The sequence below is a fragment of the Gobio gobio genome (genome assembly GCF_949357685.1).
Source record: "Gobio gobio genome assembly, chromosome: 3".
NCBI classification, from domain to species: Eukaryota; Metazoa; Chordata; class Actinopteri; order Cypriniformes; family Gobionidae; genus Gobio; species Gobio gobio.
The window spans coordinates 44938605-44963620 of record NC_137099.1 but is presented as its reverse complement, the minus strand read 5'-3'; the positions used below and the strand labels follow the sequence as shown (position 1 = coordinate 44963620).

Below are 25016 nucleotides of genomic sequence, written 5' to 3'. Positions count from 1 at the left end.
AATCAAATCCAGCTAACTGAGTTAGCGACGTACGAAGAACGGGCCCCAGGTGAGAAAAAGTAACGCAAAAGTAACATTACTTTTCTTAGTAATGTAGTAAACAAGCAACTAAGTATCGCATTTAGTTTCTTTTTAAGGGAGTAACGGAATAGTGTAATGCATTACTTTTCAAAAGTAACTTTCCCCAACACTGGTTGTGCTGTTTAATATTTTTGTTGAAACCATGATATTTTTGATTCTTTGAATATAAAGAACAGCATTTATTTGAAATAGAAATATTTTGTAACATTATAAATGTCTTCACTGTCACTTTTGATCAATTTAAAGAGTCCATGCTGAAAAAAAAGTATCTTTTGTTTATTTTTTTTATCTTACTGACCCCAATCTTCTGAGCGGTTGTGTATACACAATTAAAATGTTAATGTACATGTGTACAATTATAAGTATATGCCATGGTTGTATTTGTTGACTTTAATTTATACTGATTTTTTTTTTAAAACATGTTAAAAAATATGCAAATGTTCTTAAATCTGACATAAAAATAACAAATAACAATCCTAAAGGTCCTAAAAAAAACTTCTGTCATGACTTTAAGGAAAATATAATTGCATATATTTTCTTTTGATCTTATGTTTTGAATCAAAACATTTGTGTATTTGGACATTATCACCAACGTTAATAGCCTGTAACATGAGGGTGTGGAAAAGTCATATGTCATTATATATATATATATATATATATATATATATATATATATATATATATATATACACACACATATACACACACACTGCCTGGCCCAAAAAAAAGTTGCCGTTTGGATTTAAATAGGCGTATGCTTAAAGAGTCAATGATTGGATCATTATTATTTTCACACATGAATTGGCACCTCTGAGTCCAGACCTTAAATTAATTTTAAGTCTTTGGGATGTGCTGGAGTAGACTTTACAGAGTGCTGCATTCTTGCATTGTCAATACAAGTTCTGTTGCACCTCTTGATGGAAATAAATATTGTGAAGTAAAACATGCACTATATTGCCAAAAGTATTGGGACACCCCTCCAAATCATTGAATTCAGTTCCAATCACTTGCATGGCCACAGGTGTATTAAATCAAGCACCTAGGCATGCAGACGCTTCTAAAAACATTTGTGAAAGAATGGGTCGCTCTCAGGAGCTCAGTGAATTCAAGCGTGGTACTGTGATAGGTTGTATGCCTATCCAAACTTTGTGTGGCCTTCAGATTAGCTCAAGAACAGTGCATAGAGAGCTTCATGGAATGAATTTCCATGGCCGAGCAGCTGCATCCAAGCCTTACATCACCAAGTGCAATGCAAAACGTGGGATGCAGTGGTGTAAAGCATGTGCCACTGGACTCTAAGAGCAGTGGAGACGTGTTCTCTGGAGTGACCAATCAGGCTTTTCTGTCTGGCAATCCGATGGATGAGTCTGGGTTTGGTGGCTGCCAGGAGAACGGTACTTGCCTGACTGCATTGTGCCAAGTGTAAAGTTTGGTGGAGGGGGGATTATGGTGCGGGGTTGTTTTTCAGGGGTTGGGCTTGGCCCCTTAGTTCCAGTGAAAGGAACTCTTAAAGCTTCAGTATACCAAGACATTAGGGACAATTTCATGCTCCCTCAACTTTGTGGGAACAGTTTGGGGTTAGCCCCTTCCTGTTCCAACATGACTGCCCAGTGCACAAACCAAGGTCCATGAAGACATGGATGAGCGAGTTTGGTGTGGAGGAAATTGACTGGCCTGAGTCCTGACCTCAACCCGATAGAACACCTTTGGGATGAGTTAGAGCGGAGACTGCGAGCCAGGCCTTCTCATCCAACATCAGTGCCTGACCTCACAAATGCACTTCAAGAAGAATGGTCAAAAATTCCCATAAACACACTCCTAAACCTTGTGGAAAGCCTTCCCAGAAGAGTTGAAGCTGTTATTGCTGCAAAGGGTGGGGCAACTCCATATTAAACCCTACGGATTAAGAATGGGATGTCATTAAAGTTTTTTGGGCCAGGCTCGTTGTGTGTGTGTCTAATATATATATATATTCTACAATCTGTATTTTCCCCTGAGTGATCCAGTCACATCACTGCAAAATACATTTTTCAGAACAATGTTTGAAAAAGGAGGTTCAGTACAGCTTTCAATATGCATGATATTAAAAATTATTTAGCCAGTCAGCGAAACATCATCAACTAATATGTGTAATGTAACACATTCTACCACTATTACAGCTCCACGGCTCGTCATATACTAGAGTGTGTTAATTCAGAGTGAATTCTCTGATGTCTCTTCAAGTTGCATTTCTGGGTAAACCTTTTCCCGCAGTCTGTGCAGATGTAAGGTCTCTCGCCAGTGTGAACCCTGCGGTGTGCTTTCAGGTTACTCAGTTTAGTGAAACTCCGTCCACAGATGGTACAGCAGAACTGCCTCTCACCTGTGTGAATCTGTTGGTGAGCTCTGAGGTGACACAGATGAGAGAAGCCTTTTCCACACTGGTTGCAATTGTGCGTCGTCCTTGCCGAATGGTGGCGCGTGTCCCCTTGAGCCCTCATACTGACCATCTGTGGCAGACTTCGTCCTGGATGTACAGTGCTGAAACTTCTTTCACCTGTAGCGGCTCCTTCGGGATACTGACGGACATGAGGGGGTTTTGGAGTAGGAAGGCCTTTGCAGATGGATTGTGCTCTGTTTACATCACTGGCACTGTGATCTGTCACAACCGCATTGGGATTTAAAACCATTTTTGTGTTCTTCCTAACGGGTGATCTGAGATGCTGCATGGCTTGTGGTGCAAGGCTCTGAACCTTGACGGGAGGCGCGGGATAGGAGACTCGCTCCTGTACTTGAGGTCTAGCGGTAAGAGGATCTCCAGGCTGGAGATTCAATGCCGTCTTCTTAGCACTGCTGTGAGCAGAAACTATCTGAGGCCTGATTCTCTCCATTTCCTCCCAGTCTGGTGGAAGCATCACTATAACTTCCTGTTTAACAGGCCCTGAGTCTATGCTGCTTACCTGCGGTCTCAAACCCGGAGACTCTGAAGATACTGAGGTCCTGACTGGTTCTGGCTGTGAAACAGACGACCGTGCTGAAGGGTAGGGTTTTGTAGGGTCAAAACATTTTGGGGGGTTTCTGTGTCTGACCTCGTTCTCATCCCCAGGTCTTTCAGTGCAGGACGTTCCATCTGGTTTATGGTCAGAATCTGTATTGCGGAGTCCATTGGTCTCTTCCACACTGCTCTGAGGATCTTTTTGTTTGTGTATTTGAGAGTGTATTACTCGACAAGCTTGTGTGTCTCTAGCCTCTGTTGTTTCCTCTTTCACTTCTCCTCCAGGTTTATGCTGCTCACCCACTTGAACAGCCTGTCATGGACCAAATGCACTTGAATTAGAAACCGCTCAAAAACGATAGTAACCATCTTAGCAAACTGCAGTATTTGAACACTTAAAATGTATGAATTTTATTGCATTACATGATATTAAACCAAATGGCATGTGCAAACAAATGCTTCTCAGAGCAGTTTGGAATAATTAAGATTTTATTGAATTATGCTCAGCAAGGCTGCATTTTATATGATGAAATACAGTAAAAACAGTAATATTGTGAAATATTATTACGATTTTTTAAAAATGCAATATCAATAAAATGTAAATTAATCCTGTGATGACAAAGCTGAATTTTCAGCATCATTACTCCAGTCTTCAGTGTCATGATCCTTCAGAAATCTTTCTAATATGCAGATTTGGTCTTTAAAAACATTTCTTAATATTATCAGTGTTAAAACCAGTTGTGCTGCTTAACATATTTGTGGTTCTTTGATGAATAAAGTTCAATTAACTTATAATTAAATGTATTTATTAAAGCATTTATTAAATAGACATTTTATACAACGTATTTCTTTTATGTCACTTTTGATAATTGTAATGCATCTTTGATGAGTATTCATTTTTCTTTCTTTTTTAATCTTACCAGAAATGTTTGAATGGTATAATTGTTTCCACAGAAATGTTAAGCAGCAAAAACTGTTTTCAACAATGATAATAATAATAAATGTTACTTGAGCAAATCAGCATATGAGAATGATTTCTGACGGATCAGTGACACTGAAGACTGGAGTAATGATGCTGAAAATTCAGCTTTGCCATCACAGGAATAAATTACATTATAAAATATATTAAAATAGAAAAACGTTATTTTAAAATGTAGTAATATTTCACAATATTACTGTTTTACTGTATTTTTCATTAAATAAATTCAGCATTGGTGAGCGAAGAATTTTTTTTCAAAAACATTACAAAATCTGAACTTTTATTCAACAGTGTAAGATATCCTCAAGTTCACTTGGATGCCCTTTGGCAACCAAAAACTGTCCAAATACTTTTTTGTCTTTTCTGCCACTACATACTACCATTAAAACAATATCATACACACATTTTCCAGAGTTGTTAAAGGCTTCTCCTGATTTGCGTTTCCTTTGGGACTGCACCTCCAGCTACTGTCAGAAGCATTTTCCTGCTTTACAACAAGTGGATGGTCCAAACCTTAAAAACACACAGAAGAGCATTCAGTCAGTAGATTCCGATACATCTTTGGGCTTGAACCAAGTTTATTAATTTGACTGAATATAAGCACAATGAATTTTTCCCCAGCACTAATATCGATCAGGCATAATATTATGACCACCTTCCTAATATTGTGTTGGTCCAGGAACACCCCACAAAAGCAGTATTTTTTTAGATGCTCTGACCCAGTCGTCTAGCCATCACAATTTGGCCCTTGTCAAACTCGCTCAAATCCTTATGTTTGCCCATTTTTCCTGCTTCTAACACATCTAACACTCAACTTTGAGGACAAAATGTTCACTTGCTGCCTGATATATCCCACCCCGTGATGAAGAGATAATCAGTGTTATTCACTTCACCTGTCAGTGGTCACAATGTTATGCCTGAACGGTGTGTGTGTGTGTGTGTGTATGTGTGTGTGTGCATATATATATATATATATATATATATATATATATATATATATATATATATATATATATATATATATATATTATATTGAAATATGGAAACTGTTGAGGTAAATTATGACAAGGAAATTCATTACTGTAATCTTTAAGAAAAAACGAGGAAATTACTTTTGTACCTTTAAAATCATTTGACATTTGTAGGATCATTAAATTATTATAATTTGAAATGGCATAAACATTTGGAATAAACGGATGAAATTGATGACAGTCAGCATACCGGCCATTCTTATGTGTCAGATTGAGTCATGTAAGCACTGCATAACTGGTGAAAGACCTTTGGAAAGTCATATGTTTGTACTCACTGCTCTGTGTCTCGGGGCCTCTGTGTAGTAACGTTACCCTCCTTCTGGACACTGCTGTCCGCCCACAGTCCACACACCTCACCCTCTTAAACCGGTCCCGCTCTCTCAGTTTGGCCTCCGACACTATCAGCCTCCGTTTTAACACCTCCGATTCTCGTTTGCCTCGATCCATCTGCTCCAGGAAGCTCTCCTCCACTAACCTGGTGATCTCGTACATGGTGGTCTTGAGAATAGTTTCCATGACCGCGGACAGCCGAGTCTGGAAGGAGATGACCAGCGTGTCCGTCATCCTGTATCTGATCTACTCGAGCTCGTTTCTATAGATTAACTGATTGCTATATGATTAGAGACAACAGTGATCATGACATTAATGACCACCCACGCTGATTTCTATCTCAAATACTTTATTTCTTATTGAGTACCAAGTCCACACATGGACATTTTGGGATCTCAGTTTCAAAATTCACAGGAAATATTGCACTTCACACTTTCGCGGCCAGTCAATCATCATAAAATCCCGATCATGGAATCATCACACTGTTAGCATCAAGCTCATTACATCCGATTGACAGACCATGAACCGCGAACCGAATTAAATATCCTTTAGGCGCAAGGCGGAATTCGTCGCATAATTCCCAGCTGACTGTAGTACTTTCTACCGAATTTATTTTGTTAATGTATTAAGTACAATATGTTTGACTAATGCATCATTCAGCATGTCAGGAGGAAGCGCAGCTGAGCAGACGGACAATAATGTTGTTGATAGTGACGTCACGGATTGTACGGTGGCCTAGTCGGACTAAAATTGAAATATATATATTTTATTTCGGCTATTTGCCAAGGCAACAGTTAGTTTCAACATCATTTAGTTTAACTTGATGTACTAAAACGGAAATAAAAATGAATACAAACTATATATGCATATTTAAAAAAAAGTTATTTACTAAAATTACTAAATCAGATTTTTATTAAAACGTAAAATATAAAAACGAACTAGCGGTAAAATAATAATAATAAATAAAATCTGTAATATAAAAACGAACTAGCGGTAAAATAATAATAATAAATACAATCTGTAGGATCGCAATGATACTAAAATAATACCGCTGCAGTCACAGTGGCGAAATATTAGCTTAATACACATGAACTAAAATTGTGCAAAGTTTCATAGGACATATAGCCTACGATGTAGCCTAAAATGTATTTTGTAATTTTTTTTTTTTTTACTTTTACAGTATTATTATACATATTTTAGCATTCTTTTATTTTCGAAGTTAGACCCCTAGTATCGTAACAAGAAGTTACTTGTAATACTCAACTGTTTTAATGTTTTATACCAGAGGGACCATTAAATGCTTGATTCTTATTGGTTGACAGACATTCTAAGGCGTGCAATTATTTTTGTCAGTAAATGCACAGCTTTCAAGTAGTTCTAAGTCTGTTGACCACATTAACCTCGTATGTGCATTGCTTTTCTACATTTTTCCATAATTTACTAGCCTGTTGTCAATCATTAGTCACATGTGTTCTGAAGAGCCAAGAATATTTTTCATAATTATTATTGAAGAGACTAAAATTACATTAAAAATTATTATTATTATTATTAAAATTACATTTGACTGTGTAATGCTGAAGCAGAGAGCTGGAAATGGACTGATATAGCATGTGACACACTGTGTATTAGAAAATACATTAAATAAATGTATTAAAATAAACTTTAATAAACTGAAATCCAAAATAGTGTTGTAGACAATACGATTCTAAAGAGCATTAAAAAGTGACACTCTGCACAAAATATGCAAAAATAGTCACATTAACCATAATGTAACTTAAACGACATCGTTTAATCACCCTAAAAACGGCATGGCTTTATTTCTTTTGCTAAACACAAAAGATATTTTGAAGAAAAAAAAAACACAATTCTTATGTTCCACAGTGAAAGTCACACAGGTTTTAAATGACATAAAGGTGGGAAAATGACAGAATATTCATTTTTGGGTGAACTATCCCTTTCAAAAAAAAAAAAAAAAAAAGACTACAATGGGAGGTTCTAATACAGTAACAGTGTAACGTTTTATGGGAAACAAGTCCAGTCAGGCTGTATGGCCTTTCAACATTTTAAATGTCGAAACAAGGTTGCAAGGTGCATATTTTAATCATTGATTATTCAGGTCAGCACTATGTTTGCGCTGATGTGACCTGAGATGGTGCATTCGTTTGAAGCTCAGTCCATAGATAACACAGCCGTACGGTCTTTCTCCTGTATGGGTACGTTGGTGGACTTTCAAGATGTCGGCCCGGGTAAAGCTCTTACTGCACATAGTGCACTTGTGTGGTTTCTCCTGCGTGTGAATGCGTTGATGCAGCTTGAGATTCCATAGTCGGCTGAATTTGTTCCCACAAAGCATGCATGTGTAGGGTTTGTCCCCGGTCTGGCTGCATCGGTGCTTACGCAGGTCACTGAAGGACGTGTAACCTTTCCCACAGTGGTTGCACAAGTGAAGACCTTCCCGCTGGTGGACACGCTGGTGGAGTTTTAGGTTGCATGCCTGAGTGAACTTCTTACCACACTGGTTACAAGTGTATGCGGGACTTGAAATGACTTGATGGGAGGCTTGGTAGCCTTTCACAGAATCCTTGCGGTCACCTAATGCTTGTCCAACATTAGACTTCAGAGGGTGATTCAATGCATGTCCTTTATAATGTGAACCACTAGCTGTGTCCCCAGCATAAAGTGAGTGTCCTCTATGTCCAGCACCTTCTGCAATCCCACTGCGACCCTCCATGAGGGCACTCGTGTCTTGCAAGTGGCCATCTGCATTAATAAATAAACAGTGCATGTCTCTATCCACATCTTCTGTCTCAGGGTTGCGTTGTGCAGGTAAAGATCCTCTGTTTCCTCTCTTACTCCTAATGGAAGGGCCATAACGTCTCCCACCTTCCTCGGCTATGTCCAGGTCCTTTTGATCAGTCCCAACTGCTACCGATACTGCATGACCCAATGTGTCTTGAGTTTTTTCTCCCTGTCCGTCTCCCATGTCTAGTTCATGTACACCGTAGCTCGCTAGCTCTTCTGCATCGTAACGTGTTCGGTATGGCAAGCCCTGAACAGCTACGATATTTGTGTAAGTATCACTGTCAGCGTTCTGCTCAAGTCCGGAGCTCCAGTCTTCCTGAATCTGTTGCAGCTCTTGCTCAATGTAACCGTGAGCTGAGAAATCCGTCACCTCAGCTCCTGGAAAACCAAACATGGAGAGAGAAAAAAAAAAGACATTCTAATCTTCAAACACAGTCAGATATCAGAGGGTTAAAGCAGTTACTAGATGGTTAAAGAAAAAGTTCTCGCAAAAATGAAAATTCTGACATCAATTACTCACTCTCATGTTGTTCCAAACCCGTAAGACTTCCGTTCATCTTCTAAACACAAATTAAGATATTTGGTTCTTGTGAATATTGTCAAATGTGCTCCATGTGCGTTCGCTGATCAAAGTTTATATGTGATTATTACACAACTCTGTGGAATACTTGATTCCTGGGGATTCCCATCCTTACTGTGTGGTGTGTATGGGCCTTAATCGCGCCAAAGAGGCTATTGATTTTCCAGAAAACTGTAGCCATTGCCTGGCGCTCCCCAAGTGGCCAGTAGTGGGGAGTAGGCGTAGTCGTGGGGTACTCCCCGGCCTATGAGGGGTGTTGGGGGGTATGTGGCGAGGTTGGCGAGGGACATGGGAGGAGGGAGGGAGCCCGGAGACAGATAAGGGGGAGCGACATCAGTGGAGGATGAGAGAGGGCCAGGCCTGGAATTTTATGTTGTGTTTTGTTTATGTTTGTTTTGTACATGGGCGGCAGTCGTCCGTGAGGGGCTGCCGCCGATAATTTTATTTTGTTGATTTATTTTATTAAAGTCTTTTAAATGTCTCCTTCTTCCCACATGAACTAACTTTACTACAGGTCCGTTTATGACTGTAAGTGGCATGTGTGAGGAGTGGTGTGAAGGGCGCCATCTGATATCACATCAGTTTCTCAGTTTCTGATATTTTGTGTTTTCTGCAAGACCTTATGGATGGTGGAAAATCTTTCTCTATTATTAAGGTCTACATAACAGCTATCGGTGGGGCAACACCTCCTTTATTCATAGATTTATGAATTGTGCTTTGCCATTCTCTTCCAATCACTAGAATAGTGGTTCCAGAGTGGGACCTTTGTCTCAGCAGCCTTTTGAGCCCCATGGGAAATGTTTTCCTTAAGCTTCTGTCTTTCAAGACATCTCTGTTCCTGGCCTTGGCATTAGCCAAGCGTGTCAGTGATTTACATGCACTCTGTTCATTCCTCGTGCTCTAAATTCTCTCTCAGCGGAGATAAGGTTTTTCACAGGCCAGACCCAGCCTTTATGCCAAAATGCTTCCCAGCGTTTACACCTTGAACCTCCTTTCTCAGGATCAGAGCACACTTCACTGAGGGTATGGCTGCCTCTTGGGGTCTGTTTAAGGAAGTTTCCTTGCTTGACAAATGTGCTACTGGGCCACTCCCCATACGTTTGTCAGATACTACCGGCTCGATATCACCAGGACCCCGATAGCTCATTCTGTCCTGGGTGTGCATTTCAGGGCCTCGCTGTGGGTGTATTGGTCAACCGGGGAGCTGTCCACATCTCTTCCATAGATGGATCTCAAACTCAAGATGATGAAAGAGAACAATAGGTTACTGTTCGTAACCCTGGTTCTCTGAAACATAAGAGTGGAGAGATCCACCAAGCTTGCCCCGCTTGCTGCATGAGAAGCAAATATGCTCACTGAGGAAAGGTAACGCGCAGGTGCTTTATGCACTTTGGTAAGGGGCAGTCCCTTGCCAAACTTGGTGCAATTGGATGCTTCAGCAGAGGTCAGCTACAGATGCCCTTCCCATAAATGGTTCTCTCCATTCGATGTTTCAGAGAACCAGGGTTATGAACAGTAACCTATTGTTTTTCTTTGTGGAAGTTTGCGTTTAGTGAGCTAATAAAATATTTAGACTAGAATTATGTACTTATGTGGCAAGTAGGCATGTAATAAGCAGGATAATATACATCCAGCCGGCTGTTATCGCAGAATAAACCGCTTCAAGATGATGCAAAACCTGATCATCCTGTCTGGGTTTATTTTGCGATAACAACCGACTGGTTGTATATTATCTCTTACATAAAAGCCTGAATTAAATCTGTTCATCACATAAAATGATCATGTTTCTTCAGAAGACTTCAGAAGGTTAAAATGCATTTATTTTATGATCTCTTTATGAACTTTTTTAATTGTCAAGGGATTTGAGTGAATAGACTTTCAATGGAGGGACAGAAATCTCTCAGACCTCATTAAAAATATCTTCATTTGTGTTCTAAAGATGAATGAAAGACATTAGAAATGACAGAATTTTTATTTTTGGGTGAACATTGATTTAAATCACACCTTCAGTATCCAGTGTCCACCCATCCTGAAGCTCCTTATGACCGGCAGTGACATAGAGGGCCTCGTCTTTCAATACGCAGTCCAGTTTCCTGTCCTCTGTACCAGCAGACTACAGAGAGCACAAAGACAGAAAGTGCACAGAATGATAAAGTTGTAATGAAACAGAAGTAGTGACAGATATTTTCTTCAATTAGCGAAAAAGAAAAAAAACTGGGGGATTCTATCATCAGTTGATGATTGGATTGGGCCAGATCTGAATGCAGTCAACTGTAAGAAAGGGGCGGGGTTTAAGCAGACTAAATTATTGGAGAAGTCCAGCATACGTCACCAGAGAGAAGTCGGTCATTTCACCGGAAGATCAAGTTATGACATTTTAATTAAGAATTAAATGCCTTACTACCTTCACAGCAGTATATTTTAGGTTTCAGACACAGCCATTGTGAAACACTGCTGTACGAGCAAATGATCAAGGTTAGAGGTCATCAGTAAAGTTATTCATCTATTCAACTGCTCACCTTTGTTGTGTTACTGGGTCTGGTTTGATCTTCTAATCACTCTTTTGCTAAAAGTGTGTCAAGTCTCCAACTCACAGCATCACTATAACTTCCTGTTTAACGGGCCCTGAGTCTATGCTGCTTACCTGCGGTCTCAAACCCGGAGACTCTGAAGATACTGAGGTCCTGACTGGTTCTGGCTGTGAAACAGACGACCGTGCTGAAAGGTAAGGTTTTGTAGGGTCAAAACATTTTGGGGGGTTTCTGTGTCTGACCTCATTCTCATCCCCAGGTATTTCAGTGCAGGACGTTCCACCTGGTTTATGGTCAGAATCTGTATTGCGGAATCCATTGGTCTCTTCCACACTGCTCTGAGGATCTTTTTGTTTGTGTATTTGAGAGTGTATTACTAGAAAAGCTTTCACTTCTCCTCCAGGTTTATGCTGCTCACCCACTTGAACAGCCTGTCATGGACAAAATCCACATGAATAAGAAACCGCTCAAAAACGATAGTAACCATCTTAGCAAACTGCAGTATTTGGACACTTAAAATGTATGAATTTTATTGCATTACATGATATTAAACCAAATGGCATGTGCAAACAAATGCTTCTCAGAGTTCATTACAATTTTATAGGGCGTACTCTGGTGGTCAAAAGTTTGGAATAATTAAGATTTAATTGAATTATGCTCAGCAAGGCTGCATTAATATGATGAAATATAGTAAAAACAGTAATATTGTGAAATGTAATAATTTCACAATATTGAAATATAAAAAGACAAAGCAGAATTTTCAGCATCATTACTCCAGTCTTCAGTGATCCTAGAAATCATTCTAATTAGCAAATTTGGTCTTTAAGAAACATTTTTTATTATCATCAAGCATTTGTCAAATCATCATCAAATCTTTTGTAACATTATAAATGTCTTTACTCTTACTTTTGATCAATTTAATGCAACTTTATTGAGTATTAATTTCTCTCTCTTTTTTATATCTTACCACAAATGTTGGTATCATTGTTTCCACACAAAAAAATATTTTTTATTTTTTATCACCCATGGTGAGCAGAAGAAAATCATTTCAAAAACATTTTAAAAAAATCGTAATAATTCCAAACTTTGGACCGCCAGTGTAAGATATCAGTTCCCCTCAAGTTCACTTAGATGCCCTTTGGCAACCAAAAACTGTCCAAATACTTTTTTTCTTCTCTGCCACTACATACTACCATTAAAACAATATCATACACACATTTTCCAGAGTTTCCAGAGTTGTTAAAAGCTTCTCCTGATTTGTGTTTCCTTTGGGACTGCACCTCCAGCTACTGTCAGAAGCATTTTCCTGCTTTACAACAAGTGGATGGTCCAAACCTTAAAAACATACAGAAGAGCATTCAGTCATTCCGATACATCTTTGGGCTTAAACCAAGTTTATTCATTCAATTGAATATAAACATTTCATAATGATGTAATGTAATGATCTATCAAAGTCGGCATGAAACAAAAGTTACGATATTCTTTTCTATTGTGACGTATATCCGAGTGAACAAGAAAACACGTTATCTGAGAAGAGAAAACATGAGGGAGGGGGAAGTTATTTTGATAAAAAATTATGAGGGCACATTAATAAATCATTTGTAATAAATACTGTGAAATTCCATAAAAATAAGAATAGTCCATTTTGATTTCATGGTGACTTATTTAAAAACATTAAAAATACAATCGAACCAAAAATGAAGTGAATACAACTGTTCTATGATTTAATTTCAATATTTTTCCTCATAAAATTGCTGAAATTCTTGAAATAAATAATTTCATTATATTTTTGTCATTTTCTTTTTATATGTGAAAAACACTTGAAAACCACTAAATCAAAAGTCAGTGTAGCATAAGCAACACTCAGGCAACCACTTTTTTTATTAAATAGAAAATTCCTCACTCCTCAGAGAAATCTGACCACCAGAGCATGCCTTCTGATCGATTACCCGAAACGAGGCAAAAGCGGCCACACAGACCTTAAGGCTTAAAGGGATAGTTCACCCAAAAATTTAAATTTCTGTCATCATTTACTCACACTCAAGTTGTTCCAAACCTGTATGAGTTTCTTTGTTCTGCTGAACACAAAAGAAGATAGAGTGAAGAATGTTTGTAACCAAGCAGATAGAGCAACTATTGACTACAATAGTTGCTCTATCTGCTTGGTTACAAACATTCTTCTAAATATCTTCTTTTGTGTTCAGCAGAACAAAGACACTCATACAGGTTTGGAACAACTTCAGGGTGAGTAAATGATGACAGAATTTAAATTTTTGGGTGAACTATCCCTTTAAGCATTGACAGCAGGCTCCCGCTATCCAACCTGTGCTGCAGGAAACGTAAAACATCCAACACGGGACAGCTCACCGGGTTGATATTAGCATCACTGCACCACTTCACAAATACTCTCCATTTTAGAGCATAAAGACGCTTAGTGGAATGCGCGCACAAGACTCTCTGTGTGTCCAGCACTTGGGAAGGCAGTGCGCTGACTTCCTCTATGGTCCCTGAAGCGGCCACACATGAAGGCTCCACAGCTCGGGGCTGGGGGGAATTCGCCATGGAGGAGCCACCAGCATCTCTCTTAGGTCCAGAAACCAAGGCTGATTCGGCCAATTCGGGGCAACAAGGATCACAAACGCAACCTCAGGACCAACGCAATGTCAGAGCGTCCGCGGTAAGCGGGGAATGAGACAAAAATAAGAACAGCAGGCAGTGCGTACTCTCACTCGTTGCAAACAGAACCACTTCTGCCCTGTTATCGACTGACTCTAGTTTAACATGCTCTTCTGTGAGGATAAGGCCCGAACAGGAGCACAGGAGCACTGAATACTGGTAATGCTGTGCCCTCGAAAACGAATCTCAGGAAACGCCCGTGGTCCATCGCTATCTGAATATGGAAGCATGCGTCCTTCAAATCCACAGATGCGAACCAGTCCTTGGGACGGATTTGTGCCAGGATCTGCTTTAGAGTCGTCATCCTGAACGTGCGCTTGTGAAGCGGGTCTCAGGTCCAGGATTGGATGGAGTCCCTCATCTCTCTTGGGCACCACAAAATAGCAGCCATAAAACCCGCTCGCTGGCTCGCTCGGAGGGACTCGCTCTATCGCTCCTTTTACGAGCAGGCTGTGGGCTGTACCTTGGGGTTATGCTAGTGACAGGACCACACCCTTGAAACGGGGTGGTCTGCGCCTTAACTAAAGAGTACTTGTGTTGAATTGTGTCCAGCAGCCAGCGCAAGATGTCTGGAATGGCTCTCCATGTGTCTAGAAACTGACATAGCCAGCGGCGATGTTTGCAGACTGGCGCTATGCCCCAGCAAGGCTAAACACGCTGGCAGGGAAACGGCTTGTGGACAACAAACTGGTTGTCGATCTCCCGCGGAAACACAGGGAGGTCATAACAGGCACGGGTTGTCGCTATCGACAGGAAGAGGAGGAAATAGCTCTTTTTTTAAAGCTTTAAAAAATATATTTTGTTGATTTTTTTATTGAAAAAACTGAAACGAGAACATTGCATTTGTCGCCCGTAGGAACAAAGGGGACATGATGCAGAATATGGCGCTGGGGGGCCAAGCCTCCAGCGAGCCCTTTCCTCCTCTTTGCAGGACCATCAGGAAAAAGGCTTGGCAGCCGGAGACGGCCCGCTATCTTCTTATCTCTATCTCCTACATCGCAGCATCTTCTTCGGTCCGTGATGCCTCTTCCCAGGTGCCGTTCACTGCTTGCGGCGAACATCCGGCTCAGGGTGGGGCACCGCAGAGGATGCAGCGGGCTGCCTAGGTACTTTCTCTTCACGGGTGAGGCGCATGATCTAGAAGGCGGCTGGAATGTGCAGTAGGTGACTCATCGCCTTAGCACGCTTCTGAGCCTCAGAGAAGTTTTCGACAACTGACTCCATGGCATCACCAAAGAGGCCGGAGGGTGTAATCAGGGCGTTGAGGAGCGTCTTGCGGTAGGTGTCCTTCAGGTCAGCTAGGGTTAGCCATAAGTGCCTGTGAAGGACCACCATAAAGCTCATGGACCGGCAAATGGCTTGGGCTAAGTGCTTAGTAGCCATCAACGCGGTGACGCCACCGCTGTCCATGGACTGCAGGAGCTTCGCTTGGAATACTGGCAGTACCGCCATTGCGTGCAGCGCAGATGCCACTTCGCTGGCGGGAAGTGTGCGCCTCGGCGGCGAGGTGGGCGGTCAATCTGCAGGGTTTGGACGGCAGGCTGAGGTCCATGCCGAGTGTGGCCGAAGAGGGGCACAAATACGCAGCGTGGGTCTCCTTGATGGGGGGCATACGCATGTAACCGTGGGCTTCCACATGGGAGAAGAGAGACTGAGTGGGAGCATGGACACACGCCAATTGACCTATCGGTAAGCCCCTCCCCTCATATGCTGATGAGCCAATAGCAGTTGAGTATCAGTTGCGCTGGGACCGGAACTCGGACATCTTTAGGTGTCAGCGCCATAGAGAAACATTGGAAAATCCAAAGTTCTCATCGGTTTGATGGTGTTTATGCTACAAAAATGCTAAAACGTCGTGCCTGAGGTACTGTAACACTGATTCCAGGGATCCTGAGAGGATTTTCTGTTTGTCAAACTCTCGTTAAGTTGCGATTAAAGTCCCTGCTAACATACAAACTGAAATAACTAACTGTTCTCACGTCATGTAACACTGTAGGTCAAAAACACAAAGGTCTTCATTTCAGTGCCTCTCCATATTAAACTGGTTATATGTAAATGAATTTAATTTTAGATATGTTTAAAGTCTACATTATCTGTCCTACTAAGGAGGACTCCTATTTTGATGGGTATTATAGTCTACGGGTAGTGAAAAGAAGAGCTTGCACACGGTTTATCGGAGTTGTTTTGCAGATACAAAGTTTACCAGTTATTAACTGCACCCTCGAAAAGGCATACGGTCTGTGTATATGTTTGTTTACTATTAGTTGTATGAGTGTTTTTGTTGTAATTTGCTGTGTATGTTAATGGTAATGCAACGGAGAGAGATAGTTTGTGAATGAGACGTGAATGCGCACTTCTTATGCTTTGTTTGTTCTGCTCTTACGATGATTTTTCGGAGTGAAAAAGGACATTATAAACTTTATAAACCATCAGTAAAGTTTGGCCATCATTCGGACGGGATTTACGTCACATTCTGTGTCCAAAAACATCTTGGGATAAGGTTTTCACTCATTTTTCACTTGTAAGATATAGCAACTCCGTTTGTTTGTCCGAGTTAGCAACAGTAACTAAGGGGGGCAGGGCTTACCAATAGGTCAATTGGGGTGCAGACCAAGACTTCACCACATGCTCATAGACGTCCGGGGGAAAAGGTATGTTCTTCGACGAAGGCCTGGAGCGGAGTTGTCATCGTGTCCTGAAGGAGGGTAAGGCCCACCATTGGCGGCAGTGGGCCTCGTCCCTGTAAGGCCACAAGCAATATTCCTTCGAGTCCTTAAGACACAAACCGGCAGGTCCGCGCAGTGGAAAATGAGTGCTTGTGCGGGTCCGGCAGGTCAATGGGGCTTGCGCAAATCCTGCAGAATGAAGCCATCGGACACTGTGAAGAGTGAAGTTTCTTCTGTTGCGTCTTCGACAATGGCAGCAGCGTGAAGGAGAAGACTCTGATGCAATTGTCGCTCCTTGGCATTTTATACTGCCCACAGGCTTGTCAGTATTTGCATGCATTGGCATACATCGCGACAAATGGCCAGTTAATTTGACCGCCGTTGTCCTAGAAGGTTTCAGAAAAGTGGAGAAGGGGAGGAGTTCCTGCAGCGTGAAGCTGACGCAATGTTGAAATGACCACTCTCAATAGGGAACCATAAAACACCCCTTTAGATCTGTGGTTCTCAATCAGGGCCTCAGCAAACTTCCAATACATGGATTTCTCGGCGACGTCATCACTGCTTGCGCACGCACCCGAGAGGCAGAAAGAAGAAACCTCTCGTGTTGTAGGTTAGTAGCGGCGTGTCTGTAAGTCAAAATGCCAAGGAGTTGCTGCGTGTTTAATTGTACCAACAGAGCCAGTGCTGGGTGCCTGCTGTTTAACATACCTAGGGGGAAGCATGCGTTTGCCAAAAAAATATTACCTAACATGATCATTCATACATGTATCACAGCAACACTGCAAAATTAAAGACAGACAAACAGATCCAACTAAAATCACGTTTTATTGAGTCAGCAGTTATATACAAACAATAAGGAAAGCTTCAATGTTGTTGCAGTAGCGGACCAGCGATCTGTCTTTCTGCCTCCAGGATGCGCACGCACCCTGTAATGTTTGTAAACAGGAAACCCGTGTATAGGGCCACAATATGCTTTAAAAGTATTTCAATGTATGAAATATAAGAAATACCTTGAAATATGACTGGAAACTTTTGTGGAAAATAATGATGAGGAAATTCCTTTTGTACTTTTAAAATAATTTGAATGTTCATTAAATTATTATTGAAAATGGCATAAACACTTTATATAAACGGATGAAACTGACTTATGTTCTCTAACTATCATAACATGTAGAAAACACTTGGGGTTAAACCATGTTCAACAACACATTCGGCCGACATTCAGGAATACATTCTTCTGAATATATTTTAAAGAACACAACGACTAATAATTACAAGTGACAGTGCCACCTGCAGGCACAATAGGGGAAAAGCAGTATTACACACGTAACACTAACAACAGTCAACATACCCAAATACCGGCCATTCTTATGTGTCAGATTGAGTCATGTAAGTACTGCATAACTGGTGAAAGACCTTTGGAAAGTCATATGTTTGTACTCACTGCTCTGTGTCTCGGGGCCTCTGTGTAGTAACGTTACCCTCCTCCTGGACACTGCTGTCCGCCCACAGTCCACACACCTCACCCTCTTAAACCGGTCCCGCTCTCTCAGTTTGGCCTCCGACACTATCAGCCTCCGTTTTAACACCTCCGATTCTCGTTTGCCTCGATCCATCTGCTCCAGGAAGCTCTCCTCCACTAACCTGGTGATCTCGTACATGGTGGTCTTGAGAATAGTTTCCATGACCGCGGACAGCCGAGTCTGGAAGGAGATGACCAGCGTGTCCGTCATCCTGTATCTGATCTACTCGAGCTCGTTTCTATAGATTAACTGATTGCTATATGATTAGAGACAACAGTGATCATGACATTAATGACCACCCACGCTGATTTCTATCTCAAATACTTTATTTCTTATTGAGTACCAAGTCCACACATGGACATTTTGGGATCTCAGTTTCAAAATTCACAGGAAATATTGCACTTCACACTTTCGCGGCCAGTCAATCATCATAAAATCATACAAATCCCGAATATAAAATCCTCACACTGTTAGAATCGAGCTCATTACATCCATTAGCAGACTATGAATTCGTCGCATCGTTTCCAGCTGACTGACATTCTACCTATTTTGATTTGTTGATGTATGAAGTACAATATGTTTGATGATTAATTTAGCATGTCAGGAAGAGCAGACGGACAATAGTGTTGTGTTGTTGATAGTGACGTCATGGATTGTACGGTGGCCTTGTTGGACTAAATTTGCAACATTATATATGTGTGTGTGTGTGTGTGTGTGTGTGTGTGTGTGTGTGTGTGTGTGTGTGTGTGTGTGTGTGTGTGTGTGTGTGTGTGTGTGTGTGTGTGTGTGTGTGTGTGTGTGTGTGTGTGTGTGTGTGTGTGTGTGTGTGTGCTATTTGCGATAGCAACATTTTCATTCAGTTTAACTTAGTTAAAAACCTTTACTAAAATTAACAAAACTTTAAAATATAACATAAACATAGACATAAACTATGTAAAACATAACACTTCAGGCAAAGCTGAATATGTTTACTTCTACAGTATTATAAATATTTTAACATTCTTTTATTTTTCTTGTTAGACCCCTAGTATCATAACAATAAGTTACTTTACATTATACCAGAGGGGCCATTAAATGCTTGATTCTTATTGGTTGACACATTCTGTGGCATGCAATTATTTTTCAGTAAATGCACAGCTACGAAGTAGTTCCAGGCCTACAGTGGTATACACTAATACCTCGTATGTGCATTACTTTTCTACATAATTCAATAGCATGTTATCAATTATTCCTCACACGAGTTCTGAAGAGCAAAGAATATTTTTCATAATTATTATGTGTTTGGAATAAACAGCTGAATCTACTGGCAAACAAATAAATGTCTAAAATGACATTTGACTGTGTAATGCTGAAGCAGAGAGCTGACTGATGCATGTGACATCCGTTGATTGTGTATATGAAAATATATTACGTTAGTTTTAAAATAAACTTTAATAAACTGAAATCACTCCACCTACATTTTCAAAATCAGTGTTATAGAGAATAAGAAGAACACAAAAGTGACACTCTGCCTCGAAAATACAATATTTTCATCAGATGCAAAGATGGCCACATTGACCATAACGTAACTTAAGGCATAGCTTATTAAAAAATGTATATTCTGTCATCGTTTACTCACCCTCAAAACTGCATGACTATTTCTTCAGCTAAACATAAAATACGATATTTCGCAGAATGCTGGAGAATAAATACAGATCATGCAGACAAAGAAATTCTCAAAATATCTTTTTATGTTCCACAGAAAAAAGGATTTAATACAGGTTTAAAATGAAAGGATTTATGGGCTTCCGACAATTTAAAAGTCAAAACAAATCTACAAGGTACATTTTTGTCATTGGTTATTCGGGTCAGCACTATGTTTGCGCTGATGTAACCTGAGGCGATCCATTCGTTTGAAGCTCAGTCCACAGATAACACAGCCGTACGGTCTTTCTCCTGTATGGGTACGTTGGTGGACTTTCAAGATGTCGGCCCGGGTAAAGCTCTTACTGCACATAGTGCACTTGTGTGGTTTCTCCTGCGTGTGAATGCGTTGATGCAGCTTGAGATTCCATAGTCGGCTGAATTTGTTCCCACAAAGCATGCATGTGTAGGGTTTGTCCCCGGTCTGGCTGCATCGGTGCTTACGCAGGTCACTGAAGGACGTGTAACCTTTCCCACAGTGGTTGCACAAGTGAAGACCTTCCCGCTGGTGGACACGCTGGTGGACTTTTAGGTTGCATGCCTGAGTGAACTTCTTACCACACTGGTTACAAGTGTATGCGGGACTTGAATTGACTCGATGGGAGGCTTGGAGGCCTTTCACAGAATCCTTGCTGTTACTTAATGCTTGTCCAACATTAGACTTCAGAGGGTGATTCAATGCATGTCCTTTATAATGTGAACCACTAGCTGTGTCCCCAGCATAAAGTGAGTGTCCTCTATGTCCAGCACCTTCTGCAATCCCACTGCGACCCTCCATGAGGGCACTTGTGTCTTGCAAGTGGCCATCTGCATTAATAAATAAACAGTGCATGTCTCTATCCACATCTTCTGTCTCAGGGTTGCGTTGTGCAGGTAAAGATCCTCTGTTTCCTCTCTTACTCCTAATGGAAGGGCCATAACGTCTCCCACCTTCCTCGGCTATGTCCAGGTCCTTTTGATCAGTCCCAACTGCTACCGATACTGCATGACCCAATGTGTCTTGAGTTTTTTCTCCCTGTCCGTCTCCCATGTCTAGTTCATGTACACCGTAGCTCGCTAGCTCTTCTGCATCGTAACGTGTTCGGTATGGCAAGCCCTGAGCAGCTACGATATTTGTGTAAGTATCGCTGTCAGCGTTCTGCTCAAGTCCGGAGCTCCAGTCTTCCTGAATCTGTTGCAACTCTTGCTCAATGTAACCATGAGCTGAGAAATCCGTCACCTCAGCTCCTGGAAAACCAAACATGGAGAGAGAAAAAAAAGACATTCTAATCTTCAAACACAGTTCAGATATCAGAGGGTTAAAGCAGTTATTAGATGTTTAAAGAAATAGTTATCCTAAAAATTTTAATTCTGTCATCAATTACTCACTCTCATGTCGTTCCAAACCCTTAAGACTTTCATTCATCTTCAAAACACAAATTAAGATATTTTTAATGAAACCTGAGAGATTTCTGTCCCTCCTCACCCAAAACTTTGACAGTTGAAAAAGCACCTGAATTAGCGCCAATTCAGCTGCGGATTGCTTGAATGGTGGGTTCATTAGCCTGTTATTATTATTAAATGAAAAACACAAAAACAAAACAGTAATAATGACAAACTCCCTTAAATAGGCGCTTTTACATTCCGCTTTGAAACCAAAATCTTCCGCGATCATTCAGCTTCTCACTCTCGTGATGAATGAAATCTGACTCTCCTTCGGCTCACGCTGCACATTCAGTTTTTAATTCTCTAACTGAACTAAATGATTTTTTACTACTATAAAATATCGAAACGACGGTGGGTGCGGTGCACAGTGGGCAACTATCGCAGCAAGCCTATTACCGGTTATTATCAATCTAAATTAATGAAATGAATTGACTGCGAAATATAGGAGCTTGTTACTGGGACGCAACAGACCTGTGTGTTTTGTATCACTAGTGCAGTGTCCGTTCTCGGAGCATATAAACCCTGTGTAAGGTGCGCGGCTTCTCCAGACTCCTGCCTTTATCAGAGTGAAGAATATGTTCAGCCCCTCCCTCCGAATATTTGGTGTTGATTACTACCAACGCTTCGAAGCTCAAAAAATGGTATTCGGACAAGCCCTAGAAAACGCATGAGGTGACCAGGTGTAAACAGGCCCATAAAGTCATCATGTCTCTTTAGATGACGAACAGATTTAATTTAGGCTTTTATTTGCATAGAAACATTGATCAACAAGCATACACAAAGCATCCAAAAATAGTAAACAGACGCTCAACCGTACTTGACCATACAACAATCCTCATTGGTTCTCGTGAAAGTCTAAATGTGCTGGTGTAGCACACGAGAATGAACCTCATTGGTTCTCACGCGTCTCACGCTTCCATTTACCAAATTTAAGTGCTTTATGTACGTTCACTGACCAATGTTTCTATGCGAATAAAAGCCTGAATTAAATCTGCTCATCACATAAAGCGATCATGTTTCTTCAGAAGACTTGGGTTAAACTGCTTGATTCATATGCATTTATTTTATGATCTTTTTATGAACGTTTTGAACCGTTAAGTGTTTTGAGTGAATAGACTTTCAATTGAGGGACAGAAATATCTTACACTTCAAATTAATTAATCTCTCAAACATTAAAAAAGCTTAATTTGTGTTCTGAAGATGAACAAAAGTCTTATGGATTTGGTTATTTGGATTATGGATTAAGAGATGTTTGATTTTGGGTGAACATTGCTTTAAATCACACCTTCAGTATCCAGTGTCCACCCATCCTGAAGCTCCTTATTACCGGCAGTGACATAGAGGGCCTCGTCTTTCAATACGCAGTCCAGTTTCCTGCCCTCTGTACCAGCAGACTACAGAGAGCACAAAGACAGAAAGTGCACAGAATGTTCAAGTTGTGATCAAGTTATGACATTAATTAATTACAAGGTCTTTTTTTTTTTACATGTAACATGCACGGATGAACTGTTCATAATAACATGCATTTACAAAATAGATAAAGTGAATTTTAAATTTCATCAAATTTAATGCCTTACTATTTTCAGGCTTCAGTCACGGCCATTGCGAAACACTGCTGTACGAGCACCTGATCACGGTTAGAGGTCATTAGTAAAGTGGTTTATCCATTCGACTACTCACCTCTGTTGTGTTACTGGGTCCGGTTTGATCCTCTAATCTCTCTTTTCCCAAAAGTGTGTCAGTCTCCAACTCACAGCTTCCCCAGTTCCCATCTGGAACTCTCTCCTGTTTGAGGCTGCGTTCATTTTCTACATGTGGTCAAGGGTGAATGCAACTGTGAGGGCATTGATTACACAGTCTTTTAATGGTCTTTAAAGTGTCATAAGATAATGACATTAGGTCTGGATTGACATGATGGTCTTAAAACCATTCCTTTATATTATGTTGCGGGTCAATTTGACCCACGTCTCGAATTCATGAGTCGGAGGAAACCAATTTTTCTTGAAGTTTTAACTCACTTAGGTTCAGAAACAAGCCTGCAAAGTGTCAACACTGAAGTGTTTTGGAATGTGCAAAAAAAATTTATATTATGATTATTATGATGTCAAATAAAGGCAGCCGCACAGACCCAAATGTTTATCTTGTTTAATATTGTGTAATAAGTATTAATGTTAAAGATTATTACCTGATTTCTTTTTCCAGAGTGTGATTTTTGGTCAATTGTACTGAATCAAATTAGGGTCAATTTGATCCCCCCATAACTATCGTACCCATATTTACTTAATACAAGGGTTAAAGGGATAGTTTTCCCATAAATGTAAATTCTGTCCTCAAGTTGTTCCAAAACATGTATAAATGTCTTTGTTCTGCCTAACACAAAGGAAGATATTTTGAAGAATGTTCAAAATATTTGTAGGGCACCACTGACTTCCATTGTATTTTTATTTTTTTACATAGTATGGAAGTCGACGATGCCCCATAACGGTTTGGTTACCATTATTCTTCTAAATGTCTTCTTTTGTGTCCATCAGAAGAAAGAAATTCATAACAAATTGAGGGAGTAAATGATGACAGATTTGACATGTTTTGGGTGAACTATCCCTTTAAGTGTCCAGTACATCATGGCTCGGAAACACAAATCAATCTTTACTCATTATCAAATATGATGTTTCTACAGATGATAAAATAATCACATGTTCTTTTTGTAGAAGATTACAAAAAGTAACAGCACTGAGTTTGAGTTGAATTGTGATTGTGAACAAACCTGGTTGTGGTAACAATTCTTCTCTTTCGTCGTTACCCACCCGAGCTTTGTCACAGTCTGCACACCTCAGTTTCCTGGCGCTTATCTCTTGATTTTTCCTTTTACACTCGCTCCACTGCAGTCTCTTCTTTAGACTCTCCACCTGCTCTCGACTGCGGGACACTTCCTTCACGAAACTGTCCTCCACGAGCCGGGTGATCTCAAACATGGCAGCTTTGAAAACGGTCTCCATGACCCCGGACAGCTGTGACTGAAACGAGTGTATGGCTTCGGACATAATGACGACTATTTGGATGACAAAAAAACCCTACTTCCGTTGATTATAAACAAGCCAACAATTTATCCACCAGCTTCTCGTTTGACCTTTCAACCAAACTGTAATATCATATCGTGGGTGTGCAACCGTTTCAGTTTTTTTATCGAACCTTCTTTTTGTTTAACTGTTAGTCAAATGTGTAGTCCAAACGGTTGCAAGCAAAGGCTAAGCGATGGCTAATATTTTGTGCAAGCTAACGTCACTGTTTACGCTAACTATCGTTTATTGCACTCTCATTCGTCTCACATTTAAACATAGTAACATAAACAATACGCTGAGAATCGATGCTAATACAGCTAGGAATATTCTCTCGTCCTACGGTGTAGGACTGACTGGAAGGCACTTCCTGTTTCTGAAGCAAATACGGACGGAGGTTGGGGACAACTTTAAAGGGACAGTACACCCGAAAATAGGCTATATATTTTTTTACTCATCTTCAAGTTGTTGTAAACCTGCTTGAATTTCTTCCATGCTACAGAAAAGTAGATGTTTGTCAGAATGATAGTCCCAGTCACCAAGTCACAGTGAGAGATTCCGCGGCCAAACGTCTGTTGTTTCTTGTTAACCCTACATAAAAAGCTGTATAAATCTTTTGGACCCAGTGTAACGTAAGCTTATAAAACACTCATAACTTAATATTTTTCAAATTAATCCA

The 25016-nt window shown here is 40.5% G+C and overlaps 2 protein-coding genes across 5 annotated transcripts; both read right to left on the bottom strand.

The window, feature by feature from the left end:
• Nucleotides 1-1808: 1808 nt before the first annotated feature.
• LOC307123730 (uncharacterized protein) lies at nt 1809-6107 on the bottom strand. Of its 2 annotated transcripts, XM_079812401.1 has the most exons (4): nt 5341-6107; nt 4438-4547; nt 2444-3368; nt 1809-1977 (listed from the first exon to the last, which is right to left on the bottom strand). In XM_079812401.1, the coding sequence occupies exons 1-4, from the start codon at nt 5627-5629 to the stop codon at nt 1940-1942; spliced, it is 1362 nt and encodes a 453-aa protein (XP_079668527.1). In that variant the 5' UTR covers nt 5630-6107; the 3' UTR covers nt 1809-1939. The 2 variants fall into 2 exon arrangements, with proteins under 2 accessions (XP_079668527.1, XP_079668526.1); XM_079812400.1 differs by lacking the exon at nt 1809-1977 and having other exon boundaries at nt 2108-3368.
• Nucleotides 6108-7022: 915 nt separating this feature from the next.
• Nucleotides 7023-24730, bottom strand: LOC307123723 (uncharacterized protein). Of its 3 annotated transcripts, XM_079812388.1 has the most exons (5): nt 18095-18818; nt 12525-12643; nt 11422-11739; nt 10782-10890; nt 7023-8575 (listed from the first exon to the last, which is right to left on the bottom strand). In XM_079812388.1, the coding sequence occupies exons 1-5, from the start codon at nt 18381-18383 to the stop codon at nt 7497-7499; spliced, it is 1914 nt and encodes a 637-aa protein (XP_079668514.1). In that variant the 5' UTR covers nt 18384-18818; the 3' UTR covers nt 7023-7496. The 3 variants fall into 3 exon arrangements, with proteins under 3 accessions (XP_079668514.1, XP_079668516.1, XP_079668515.1); XM_079812390.1 differs by lacking the exons at nt 11422-11739; nt 12525-12643; nt 18095-18818 and adding exons at nt 22962-23089; nt 24046-24456; XM_079812389.1 differs by lacking the exons at nt 7023-8575; nt 10782-10890; nt 11422-11739; nt 12525-12643; nt 18095-18818 and adding exons at nt 19588-21083; nt 22567-22675; nt 22962-23089; nt 24046-24730.
• Between the last annotated feature and the right edge of the window lie 286 nt (nt 24731-25016).

Bases quoted from the DNA above. Each gene is read 5' to 3' on its own strand.
- LOC307123730 (XM_079812400.1), bottom strand. From the start codon at position 5,629: ATGACGGACACGCTGGTCATCTCCTTCCAGACTCGGCTGTCCGCGGTC. The intron at 4,548-5,340 runs GTGAGTACAAAC...TGTGTTTTTAAG, and splicing joins AGGCCCCGAGACACAGAGCA to GTTTGGACCATCCACTTGTT. The intron at 3,369-4,437 runs GTGTGTATGATA...GGTCCATGACAG, and splicing joins CTTTAACAACTCTGGAAAAT to GCTGTTCAAGTGGGTGAGCA.
- LOC307123723 (XM_079812388.1), bottom strand. From the start codon at position 18,383: ATGACGGACACGCTGGTCATCTCCTTCCAGACTCGGCTGTCCGCGGTC. The intron at 11,740-12,524 runs GTGTGTATGATA...TGTCCATGACAG, and splicing joins CTCTGGAAACTCTGGAAAAT to GCTGTTCAAGTGGGTGAGCA. The intron at 8,576-10,781 runs GTGTGATTTAAA...TTGGTTTTCCAG, and splicing joins GTGGACACTGGATACTGAAG to GAGCTGAGGTGACGGATTTC.